Raw genomic sequence first — 12,894 nt, forward strand, 5'->3', positions numbered from 1 at the left:
GGATCCCAATTTGGGTCGGTCACTAAACCGCCTTTCTCCCAGTCTCTTCTCCATTTTTGTCCTGCAGTTCTTCCCCCCGCCCCCCGCAGTTCGTTTAGACAGGAACAGTTCTGGGACAGAGTATTTGACTGTGGGATAGCAACCCCATCCCTCCACTTGATGCCCTGTCTTTCTACTGGTGATGGACACTACAAGTTCCCTCTCCCCACTGTTGGGCATTTCATCTAAGGACCCTCCCTTTGAGTCCTGAGAGTCTCTCACTTCACAGATCTTTAGTACATTCTAGAGGGTCCTCCCACCTCCTACCTCCCAAGGTTGCCTGTTTCCATTCATTCTGCTGGCCCTCAAGGCTTCATTACTGTCCCCACCCCAATACCTGATCATGTTTCTCCATTCCCCTCCTCCCTTCTCCCACTCAGGTTTCTCTTTCCCTCTGCCTCCTGTGATTACTTTCTTCTCCCTCCCAAGTAGGATTGAAGCATCCTCACTTGGGCCCTTTGGTTTGTTTACCTTCTTGAGTTCTGTGGATTGTATCCTGAGTATTCTGTACTTTTTTGGCAAACATCCTCTTATTAGTGAGTACATACCATGCATGTCCTTTTGGGTCTGAGTTACCTCACTCAGGATGATATTTTCTGGTTCCATTCATTTCCCTGCAAAATTTGTGATGTCCTCATTCTTAATATCTGAATAGTAATTATTCCATTGTGTAAATGAACCACATTTTCTGTATCCATTCTTCTGTTGTAAGACATCTGGGTTGTTTCCAGATTCTGGCTATCACAAATATGGCTGCTATGAACATAGTGGAACACATCCCCCTGTGGTATGGTGGGGTATATCTTTTGGGTACATTCCCAAGCTGGTATAGCTGGGTCTTCAGGCAGATCTATTTCTGTGGTAACTAAAGGGGGGCAGGGGAAGGAGGGGGAAGGGAGGATAGCCAGCGCCCAGCCAGAGTTCCTCCTATGCTCTGGGCAGGCTGACACAGGAGGGCTGCCAGACACTTTCCACTCATCCCCAGGTGGGCATCTAAGCCATTGACCCCACTTGATGGGGGATGGACAAGGGGCATCCCCCAACCAGGGCCTTGGAGCAACACCCTGTAGCCCCTGGATTATGGGAGAGAGGGCATAGGGAGAGAGGTTCCCACGCAGGCAAGAGTAAGCACAACGGGCCTTGATGAACAGAGACAGTCTATGGTTTTAGAACTTTACTGTAGAAAGGCAGGGGTAAAGAGAGAAGGTAGAAAGAGAGAGAGAGAGACTGGCCATGGCCAAGAGGAGAGAAAGGAGAAAAGGAGAGAGAGAAGAAAGGCTAGAGTAAGAAGGAGAAAAAAAGGAGAGGGGAGGAGAAGGAGGAGGGGAGGGGAGGAGGGAGGGGAGGGGAAGGGGGGAGGAGAGAGTAAGAGTAAGGAGAGTAAGAGAAGTAAGAAAGCAAGGTGGGGCCAAGCAGCCCTTTTTATAATATGCTATTATCTTTATTGTTGCTAGGTAACTGGGGAAGAGTTTAGGCTGAATGTCAGAAGCTTGGGACATTGTCTACATGACTAAAAGCCATGTTTCTCCTGTGGGTTGTGTGGGGGGTGGTAACTTTGACAGGAGCCAGAGTTCCAGGAGATATGAGGGAACTCCTTCTGTCCCATGTAGGTGAATTATCACCACCAGGTCCCGGGGTTCCACACCTCAGCTCCACCGGAGACCAGATTGTCTGTGTATAGCCCAATGCCCAACATATTTCCAGTTTACTGAGGAACCTCCAGATTGACTTCTAGAGTGGTTGTACCAGTTTTCAATCCCTCCAGCAATGGAGGAGTGTTCCTCTTTCTTCACATCCTTGCCAACATGTGTTGTCACCTGAAGTTTTGATCTCAGTCATTCTGATTGGTGTAAAAAACTAAACAACCCAATCAACAAATGGGGTATAGAACTAAACAGAATTCACAACAGAGGAATCTTGAATGGCTGAGAAGCACTTAAAGAAATGTTCAAAGTCCTTAGTTATGACAGGAATGCAAATTAAAATTAGTATCTAAAAATAACATTTTCCCTTACAAACTTAGATGTGATCCTAGAAATATCTGTCTAAATTGGGAAGGCACTGGATGCATTTCTCCATGGCTTAAAACAGTTCATCTCAAAGTTAGCAATTATATAGCATATACTTTCTGTTTCTTCCATCATAAATTTACATCTTTTTCCAGGCTAATGTATAGACATAACACATTCAACACAAATTCATCTACACCCCGCCCCTACAAAACCCAAACAGTCTATCTGGACTGCAGCAATATCAGACATGATTCTAGCCTTTAAACAATTTTTGCTTCCTGAGAGGATAAGAGTAACTAGTTTGTGGCTAGCCTGGGCTAAATGAGACCTTTTCTCTAAACAAATAAGAGGCTAACTGTGTAAACTCCAGCATGGCTCTGCATTCTCTTCATTGCACAGTGACTAACAGATTGTTTGGGTGGGCATTGCTCCTAGAAACAAGCATCACGTCCTTTCTTACTCAGTTCACTGTATCCCCAAATGCAGTGCTCATCCATGAAAGTCTTATTTCAACATGTGCAGAAGAGGATCCTATCTACAAGGAGGAGAATGGTCCCTCTGTATGTTGGTAAAGAGGAAAATTGCCACAATCATTAGCTAAAATAAAAATAGTTTTATGATAAGGATATTTCGATATGAGCAATAAGTTTAATCTTACTTTTTGGAAAAGTATAAAACCTGTAATGCTGTATGAATTTGGGTGGATCTATCAACTGTATACAATTTCTACACATATGTTTAATGTATTACCAATTAGTAATATCTCCTTCATAGCAGTACACCCCTATAGTTAATATCATACAGCTTATTGGCCTGAAGACTGTATGGAGTCAGGAGCTTTTATGAGCCAAGTGACTGTTCTTTTTTAAATTTGTGTTTCACAAAGACAGTTTCTTCCAAGTATAACATGTAACTTTGCAGTACACCTCTGTCCATCAAGGATCCCCCTTCCCTCTTCCCTATGCTTTCTCCCTCCATCTCTTCCATTTTCACATGCATACACTCACAAGCAGTCACATGCACATACATGCACACTCACACACATACATACATACACACACTCACATACATGCACAGACATGTACACTCACACACACATGCACGCACACACGTGGGACTTTATATATCTATAAAGAATTAAATACCCAAGGAGCTGAAGGGGTCTGCAACCCTATAGGTGGAAGAAAAATATGAACTAACCAGTACCCCCAGAGCTTGTGTCTCTAGCTGCATATGTAGCAGAAGATGGCCTAGTCAACCATCATTGGGAAGAGAGGCCCCTAGGTCTTGCAAACTTTATATGCCCCAGTACAGGGGAATGCTGGGGCCAAGAAGTGGAAGTGGGTGGAGAGGGGAACAGGGCGGGGGGTGGGGGGTATAAGGAACTTTCGGGATAGCATTAGAAATGTAAATAAAGAAAATATCTAATAAAAAGAATAAAAAAAGGAATTGTAATGCCTATGAAAGCAAGAACATGCACTATTCATCTGTGTCTTTTTATTTCATTTCACATGACTCAACAGAAAATGGCATATTTTTTTCAGTCTTCTTCATGATTGAGTAGCTCTGTTGGATATAAGCATGGATTTTCTTTATCTGTTCACCTATTGACAGATACCAAAGGCTGATTCCATAGCTTTAGTCACTGTAAACAGTGCTTGCAGTAATGAATATGTAGGTATCTCTGTTCCATCTTGACTTAGAGTCTATAGGGTATATGCACAGAAATGGCACCACTGTGTTATTTGAAAGTACTGTTTTTGGTTTTCTGTAGAATCTTACTTATGATTACCATGGAGGCTGTGTTCCCACAAACCGTATATAAGATCCCCTTTTCTGCACTCTCTCACCAGAATTTGTTGTTTTGAAGAGTTCGTACCTATTGCCTGTATAGTGCAATGTTTTCCTTTAACATTATTAGAGTTTGGGGGCTTACATTAAGGTCTCTGATCTTTAACTGATTTTTAATAAGTGATGACCTGGCTTCATTCCCCACCAGATGGCTATCCAGTGTTTCCTTTCTCCAGAGTATGTTTCTGGCTGGAGTTGTATTATTCTACTAATGAGAACTCTATTCTATTCCACTGACAGTGTGTCTAACTTTTAATGCTAATACCATGCTGGTTTTATTACTGTTGTTCTGTAGTATGACTTAAGTCAGGGGTGCGATACCCCCAGTGTTATTTTTGCAGAGGATTGGTTTTGGCTATCCATGATCTTCTGTGCTTCCAGATGATTTTTTTAGGTTGTCTTTTCTAGTTCTGTGAAGAATATCACTTGAATTTTGATTGCAATTGCATTGAATCTGTAAATCGCTGTTAGAAATGTGGCTGTTTTTACTTTACTAACTGTGCTGATTGACAGCATAAGTGTTCTTTCCATGGAGTGTCATCCTCTATTACATCACTTTCCTTCTTTCCCTCCCTCCAGAACTTCCCAAGAACCTTCACTTGAGCCCCTCTCCCTCTGGCTCATGGTCAAACTGAGCCTTTTATTTTCATTATTGTTATGTAATATCTATGTACGTACACAAAAAGGCTACTAATTTTTGTGTGCTGATTCTGTATGTATACAAATACACAAATACAACCTGATATTCCAGTTTGGTGTGTGTGTGTGTTTATGGCTTCAGAGCTGAGCTTTTTGTAGTATCTAATCAATAATGGAGGCTCATCCCTGGGAGTTGCCTATAGTTCGTTTTCTAGGGGTAGATCCCTGTAGAATTCTTTCTGCCTTCTCTGTGGGCATGTCGAGAATATTGCCATTGTTACTGTCCCTTTATTCAGCTGTTTCTAGGAGACACTGTTTAACAACTGCCCCCCCCTTTTTATTTTTGTCTCTTACAATCTTTACACCCTCTCTTCTGCAATGTTTCCTAAGCATGAACTGTAGTGTAGATCTGTCCATTGGGGTTGGGATACCCAATATCCATTAATTCTTCCTGGCTAAGTTTATTCTTGTCTATCTTTTTGAAGCCACTATGAATAGGATTATTTGTCTAGTGTCTTTCTATGTTTTTGTTACACAGATAGGCTTCTAACTGTTATGTGCTGATTCTGTATTCTGCCTCTTAGATTAATGTATACATCAGTTAAAGAAGTTCTAGTGGAGTCCTTTAGGGTCTCATGTACAGGATTATATTACCTGCAATAAGGACCGTGTGTGTATGTGTGTGTGTGTGTGTGTGTATTTCTTGTCTTATCACTTTAGTTAGGTCTTCAATAACTGAACTTAGTAAGAGAAAGTAGGCATTTGTGTCTTGTTCCTGATTTTAGTGGAATGCTCTTACAGGTGTATTAATAACAGTCTTTATTGTGTTGAGATTGGTTTTTTTTTCATTCAGTGTTTAATTCAAGATTTTTACCATGAAAGAATGTTAGTCTTATCGAATGTCTTTTCTGTATGTATTGTTTTGATCACATGGTTTCTGGGTTTGAGACTGTTAGAGTGTTGTTCTACAGTTTTTGATTTGCTCTGTTGAACCATCATTATAAACTCATAAAACTCTATTGGTTCTGGTGAGTAATATTTTGGTATAAAGTTGAGTTCAGCTTATAAGAATGTTTGATGTGACTATTGTTTTGTAATAAACATCCACTCTTATTCTTTCTCTTTCTCCCCATTTTCTCCCCCTCTCTCCTGTTTCTTTGCACACTGCTGGGGCTGCATTCCTATCTCACCTGCAGCATGAGGCTTACGTTGTTTCTTGAACATGTACTCAGTGGGCAGTGGCTGGCTGGCCTGGAAAGTGGTTAGTGGGGATTACTGGAAAATGGAGGTGAAAAAAATCCGATGCTTATACGTTTATAAGCTAATGGTTTGTTTTTGGGTGTTCCTGGTTGTTGATGGTTTTATTAAGACCTTTAGATCACTTCATGGCATCTGCTCTAAGGACTAAATGTAAATGGAATGGAGTGAAACACTGTAGCAGTTTGGCACAGGGAATCTTCTGGCTTAGGTTGTGTTTCTCTCAGTGTAGGTATCTTGGACTTGCTTTTCTCTCTATCGTAGAAAAATCATTTATTACTACAAGTTCATTAAATCATCTCAATTTCTACTAAATGTGATTTATTTAAATCACACTATTGCAAGAATGTTCCTAGTTCTTTTATCAAGCCACTTCTTCCCTGATTAAAACAAAACCAATTTTTAGAACAAAAACAAAACAAAAATCCAACTACTATGTTCTTCTATGCAATACAAGTTACAGAAAAGAACTCAAGGACTATTGAGTTATGAAGTACAGTTATTTAGCAAGATGTTTTCAGTCTATATGTTAGTGTGAAAGTTAAGAGAAAGAATAGTATTCAGAGAAAAAAACAAACTGTACCCAATGTGAAGATGAGCTTCTCAAGGGAAGATTCTGCCTCATCTTTAAAATAGTCACACATAAGATTCTGGTGAGATTTGATGCTATCATCTTCACAGGGTTGCTTAGAAACCTACGTGAGACCTCATTGTACTTCCCATGCATTGGATAGCATTACAGCTGATCTTAGATCACAAGGGCTACAGGGGAAATTACAATGTTTCTACTGTAAACAAAGGGTTAGCCTTGTTTGAGATTCCCAGAGAATTTCCAAGGAAAGGAAAGAATCCCTACTTTTGGACATATATAGTCAAGACCTAAGCCTGACTCACTGCTATTTCAACATAATTATACATGTGAAAGAAATGTTATCCCTGCCTTGATAACTTTTCACAGCAAGCATTCTGCTGAAATTCTTGCTTCTCAGATGGTGAAAGGCTTCGAGAAGATTCTGGGGTGAGAGCCTCCTTTCATGTGCTCATAAGTTCCCTTGCCTCTCTGTCCTGCTCCAGAGTGGTACTCAGTCTGCAGTAGCACATATACTCAGTGCTTTGACAAGAAGAGCTCATTAGTATACATAAAACATTAAAATAAGCACAGTTAATAGTCACCAAATGATAACTATAGTCCAGGCAATCTTATATCAATCTCCAAAGTCAGCTTGGTGAATTCCTCCTATTACAGGGATGAAAAAGCAAACAAAGATTTTGAAGAACTTCTACAAGAGGTTGAAAAGCAATTGAGATTCAAACCAATGTTGCTAAATACAAGACTAAGCTACCCTAAGTCTGATGTCTAAAGGATTGGAGAGTCTACTAGGGAAGATAAATCTGACCAGACTTGGCCAATTAGGGCAGAGAGGAGGTTTAGACAAAAGGAAGGAGAAATATAAAGATACATTTCTTTCTTCTCCTTGCCCACTTTTATCTGAACTTAGCACTAATCCTTTATTTTGCTGGCTAGACTACAAGATAATAAAAGCCATCATCATCATCATCATCATCACCATCATCATCACCACCACCTCAAATTTTTACAAGTAGACTCTATAACTAATCAGGCACAGAAGAAATAAGGAAGACAAACTTAACTTTGATTAAAAACGTGTTGCATATGCCAGCAAGATTTTGCTGACAGGACCCTGTCATAGCTCTCTCTTGCGAGTCTATGCCAATGCCTGGCAAATACAGAAGTGGATGCTCACAGTCATCTATTGGATGGAACACAGGGCCCCTAATGAAGGAGCTAGAGAAAGTACCCAAGTAGCTAAAGGGATCTGCAACCCTATAGGAGGGAAAACGATATGAACTAACCAGTACCTCTCAGAGCTGTGTCTCTAGTTGCATATGTAGCAGAGGATGGCCTAGTCAGCCATCAATGGGAGGAAAGGCCCTAGGTCCTGTGAAGGTTCTATGCCCCAGTACAGGGGAATGCCAGGGCCAGGAAGCAGGAGTGGGTGGGTTGAGGAGCAGGGTGGGGGGAGGGTACAAGGGGCTTTGGGGATAACATTTGAAGTATAAATGAAGAAAATAATAGAAAGAAAGAAGGAAAGAAAGAAAGAAAGAAAGAAAGAAAGAAAGAAAGAAAGAAAGAAAGAAAGAAAGAAAGAAAACGCAGCAAAAAACAAACAAACAACAAACCTTTTGTGCATCAAATTTAACCCATATTAAGTATATTACCTTAGGCTTATCAAATGCAGTTCAAATTGTAAAAGAATAAATTATAGCAAAACCTTAAAGAAATGAATAGCATGCAGTTGCTCAAAACTTGCATAGATGGGTGTGTTCCATGATTGTGCAGTATATTGTTTCTCATTGTATTTGTAGGCATTGAATAGGACCAGGATTGCTTTGAGTGCATTATCCAATAATAAAAAATAGTTATTATAATTAAAAGGGGTTTTAAAGTAACTGTGAATTGAACCTGGGGACTCACATATGCTAGGCAAGCTCACTACTACTGCGATATAGTCCCAGCTCTTAGAAAATTTTTAAATTATTTCCACAACTAGGGCTTAATTTCTACAACTCATAAAAGTAAAATACATTAATTCTGTAAATACTTAACAGCCCAAAAGTTTTAAGGAAGTATTAACTAAAAATATCCATAAAGGAGAAATTATTGTGAACATGGTGATGACCTTTAGCTTGTCCTTTCATTAAAAAACGTCTAGATAGCCGGGCGGTGGTAGCGCATGCCTTTAATCCCAGCATTTGGGAGGCAGAGGCAGTTTCTGAGTTCAAGGCCAGCCTGGTCTACAGAGTGAGTTCCAGGACATCCAGGGCTACACAGAGAAACCCTGTCTCGAAAAACCGAAAAAAAAAAAAGTCTAGATAAATATATAGGTAGGCATATGCTCATTTGCATATATATCATGGGATCATAAAATATATACTGCCTTACAACTAATACTGTTTATTCATGTATTTTAATTATTATTCTAATATAAATTTTACAGCTCTATGACATGGACATCGCTTAACTATTTTTTTCCTGAGCTCCAATTGACAGACATTCAGACTATTTCTGGGTTTTCTAATAGAGATGATGTTGACTGAAAGGTCCATGAACAGTCTTTGGAAAGTTGTGGATTTTCCAGAAGGGATGTTGTGAACACATTAGTTGGGTGTTGTTCAGGGAATTAACCTAAGCAAGAGACTCCCTGTGTTGTGTTAGCTCACAGTGGTAATTCTTAGGCACTCTCACTTCCTAGGTTAAGAATCTGGAATTCAGGGCTGGACAGATGGTTCAGCAGTTGAGGAGCACAAACTGCTCTTTCAGAGGACCTGAGTTTGATCACACCACCTACATTAGTTGTGGGGTGTAGCTTACAACCACCTGTAACTTCAACTCCGAAGATCAAATACCTTCGTCCTCTGCATGGCTTCTGTAGGCACCCACACGCATATGCACAGACATAAACATATATGCACAATTAAAAATAACAAGCCTTTAAAGAAAAGATGCTGGAATTCAATCTACTTCTTGTGAAGTCAGCCTCCTCCCCATTTTCACTAGCCACTTCCTATCCACTTTAGCTTCTTTGGTGACCCAAGCAACCCACTATGTCCTGAGCCTACTAGGGTAGTAACCCAGTTTTTTTTTCTTTCCTTTTCGTTTGCTTATTTTTATTTTGTATGTATGCATGTGTGTACGTGGAAGGGTCTGCATATCATGGCACATATGTAGAAATCAAAAGGCAATTTTCAGAAATCAGTTCTCCCCCTCCCACCACATATGTGGTTTCTAAGGACTGAACTCAAGCTTTCAGGATGGGTAGAAAGCACCTTCACCTGATGAGCCATCTCACTATCCCAAGCAACAAGGCTTTGATTGGTCCCTGTTGGTGGTGACATCACCAGTATTGAGTAGTGAAGACACACACCAATAAATACATGGTTCAATTTTTCACATAAAGTCAGAGTTGGCATATCCCACTGAACTCAGATGTGTAAACATCCATCCTTATGCCTTCATTAAGTTTTATATCCAGGTGAAGAAAATCTGTGTATACTTACAGTGCCTTGGCTCCACATGTCCTGAATAGGAACCCAGTTCTGCCAGTTGGTAGTTCAGTGAACTTAGATAATTCCTGTGTGTACATAGTTTTAGCTTTGATTTTACCAGTTTACCTGATTAGTTCTGTTAAATCCACTGGTGCCAAGTGTAATTTTGTGAAAAGACAGAATTTTTTAAAGCAACGTTTGATTGTCCCTACTTGATATAAACTGCCATACAGGGTGGGAAGAATAATGGGAAGAGCATAGGGGGTGCTAGGGTGGTGAGGTGGGAGGGTGGGTGGGGGAACATCCTCATAGAGGCAGGGGGAGATGGATGGAATAAGGGATTTGCAGAGGGGAAACTGGGAAGGGGGACAACATTTGAGATGTAAATAAATAAAATAAGCAACAAAAATGCTTAGTCAATAACACAACCTCCTTTAGGATCACAGTAATTCTACAGCAATTACTGCTATTGTGTTTGGCAAGAATTAGGGCTTGCAGCAGTTATGCAACCAAGATGGGTCAGAATTAAAACCTTAACCCATGGCTCTCAATGCCGATCTCTTTTTCTACCCTGTAAAGAAATGAAAAATCAGCATTATCAATAAAGAAAACAATGTTTACTCTTGATATCTGAGCTACACAAGATTCTCTTTGTTATGTGAATAAGACTACATTTTCTCTCTTCTTGGAAAGTTTAGACTTTTATTCTCCTCATAACAGCTCAGTTGTCATTCTACCTTCTTGGTCTGTCCAGATTCCCTTTAGAAGTGAGTTCTCACATTTTTTTTTATTATGAACTTCAACTGAACTATAGCAATCTATCATTTTAAGGAGTTTCACAGAGAGGCAAACTTGAGGGTCTTTGGCTGTTGTAACTGTTTTCATGGTATGCTTCCCCCCCCCCATAACTGGTCACATAGATTCACAAACACAAACTGCACTGTTTGCTGTGTCTGCTCATTTTCTCCTAACATATTAAGTCTTCTCAGACTGAATTCATACAAGCATTGTATACAGCCAAGACACATAATAACTCACTAAACCTGTAGATGAAGAAGCAAAGGATTCAGAGCTCAGGAAGGGGTGAGCTATGCTTCAGCCAAGACTTGCCATGTTATTTCTCTGAAGCTTTATTTGGGTCTGAATAATGTTACTGGTGAATGTTGCTGTGGGGTTCCCGTGCTCCAGAACACTCAATGAGCCCTCCCTTGACTACTGTTAACTGACTATCTCCATCATGGCCCTTCCTTTCCTTATTAGTCTCCTTACTGAATCTCTTGTAAGCAAGAACACACACCTGTAGCCCACATAAGAGGTGTTAGAGGAACCCAGCCTCCTCCATAGGCACAGGGGAGCCATATGGGCTGAATGACATGCAAGCTCACTATGTTGCTCTTCAGTGGACACAACCAAGGAGGAAGATTTAAAATCAAAGATTAGTGCCACCAATCTTGATGGAAGACAGGAAAAGTGGTTTTCAAAAATCGGAGTGGGGGAAACTTTGTTTTATATATTTTACTTTGTTTTATATACCTTGATATTATATATGTGTGTGTGTGTGTAATATATATATATATATATATATATATATATATATATATATATATATATTACATTCTGACTTCATTGTGAGGTAAAGGCACACCCCTGACGGTGGATGTGCCAGCTCCATGGGACAAATCAACTGTAGCTCTCTTTCATGGTGTGTGTGTAATAATATATATATATATATATATTAACTGGAGGCAAGGAAAAGATTGCAAAATAAAATGGATAATAGCAATTATAACATATGCCTCTCCAGTCACAGCAGGAACCAGGGTTAATTGCTAAGCTTAACCCTGGAAATGTTTGTAAATGAGGACTGTAAAAAGGATAAAGTCCCAGGTGATCATATGATCAGTCTTTGCCACCAGCATATGAAATAGATTTGAAAAGAGAATTAGACAGTTTTTGATAGAGAACAACTTGGTATTAGACTCAGACTCATTATATGAAATAAAATGAACACGAATTCTTCAAATTCCTGTGGGCACAAAATTAATTTGGACTATAGTTAGTTGAAAGTCATATGATCTAGCACAGTGAGATTTGAGGATGGTTGTATCTTGTGGCTTGAAAACTTCCATTCTAACAAGTATATCCCCCCCCCCGTGTGACTTGGGTGGCAGTTGGGGCTCATTTGAGTCTTCTATGATCCCGTTAGCTTTAGGACAATAATACAGTCTGGTGTATTAAGCCTGAAGGTTCTCACTCATGTGTCCCTTCTGCCTGTCTTTAAGGTCCAGTTGAAAAGTGAAGAATCCAAAACATTTGCAATGAAGATCCTCAAGAAACGCCACATTGTGGACACCAGACAGCAGGAGCACATCCGCTCAGAGAAGCAGATCATGCAGGGGGCTCATTCTGACTTCATTGTGAGGTAAAGGCACACCCCTGACGGTGGATGTGCCAGCTCCATGGGACAAATCAACTGTAGCTCTCTTTCATGGTGTTCACCGTTAGTATATTTGTTTCATGCTCACACATGCACACACACACTACACGTACAAACTTGAGAAAATTGGTTTTCTAAGAATAAAAGGATTGACTATATTTTTTAAAAGAATCATATTCGTATGTTCCTCAAAAAGGATACTTTCACAAAGTAGATACCAACTTTTAGCATTTCGTTTCTATCGTAGCTTGAGAACACATGAAACAAATTCAAAAATCAGACTAGTTAGTGTTAATTTTTTTGAAGAATTTATTTGTTTCTGTGTATGTGTAGAGTCTACGTGTATTCACGTGCATGTGTACATACACGTGTGTGTGGGTGAACAGGTGAATACACATGTTTGTGAAAGCCAAAGACTGATGCCCGTGTCTTCTTCAGCCACTTGCCCCATATTTTTCATGGCATGGTCTCTCCCTGAACCAGGGGCTCACTCATTTCCTGGGCTGGCTGTCCAGTAAGCTCCAGCATTCTGCCTGTCTCTAACCACTGAACCCTAGGCTTATAGATGTTTTCTCTTCTTTTCTATTTTCT

At 40.1% G+C, this 12,894-nt stretch overlaps 1 protein-coding gene across 3 annotated transcripts in view; it reads left to right on the plus strand.

Moving 5' to 3' along the window:
* Window positions 1–12,894, plus strand: part of Prkg1 (protein kinase cGMP-dependent 1) — a 1,217,686-nt gene that overhangs the window by 1,172,822 nt on the left and 31,970 nt on the right. For all 3 annotated transcript variants that reach the window (XM_021151357.3, XM_021151356.3, XM_085834099.1), the window contains one exon: window positions 12,149–12,288. In XM_021151357.3, coding sequence (XP_021007016.1) covers window positions 12,149–12,288 — 140 coding nt within the window. The remainder of the gene's footprint in view (window positions 1–12,148; window positions 12,289–12,894) is intronic.

The sequence above is a fragment of the Mus caroli genome, unplaced genomic scaffold (genome assembly GCF_978045245.1).
Source record: "Mus caroli unplaced genomic scaffold, Mus_caroli_1 scaffold_20, whole genome shotgun sequence".
Taxonomy (NCBI): Eukaryota; Metazoa; Chordata; class Mammalia; order Rodentia; family Muridae; genus Mus; species Mus caroli.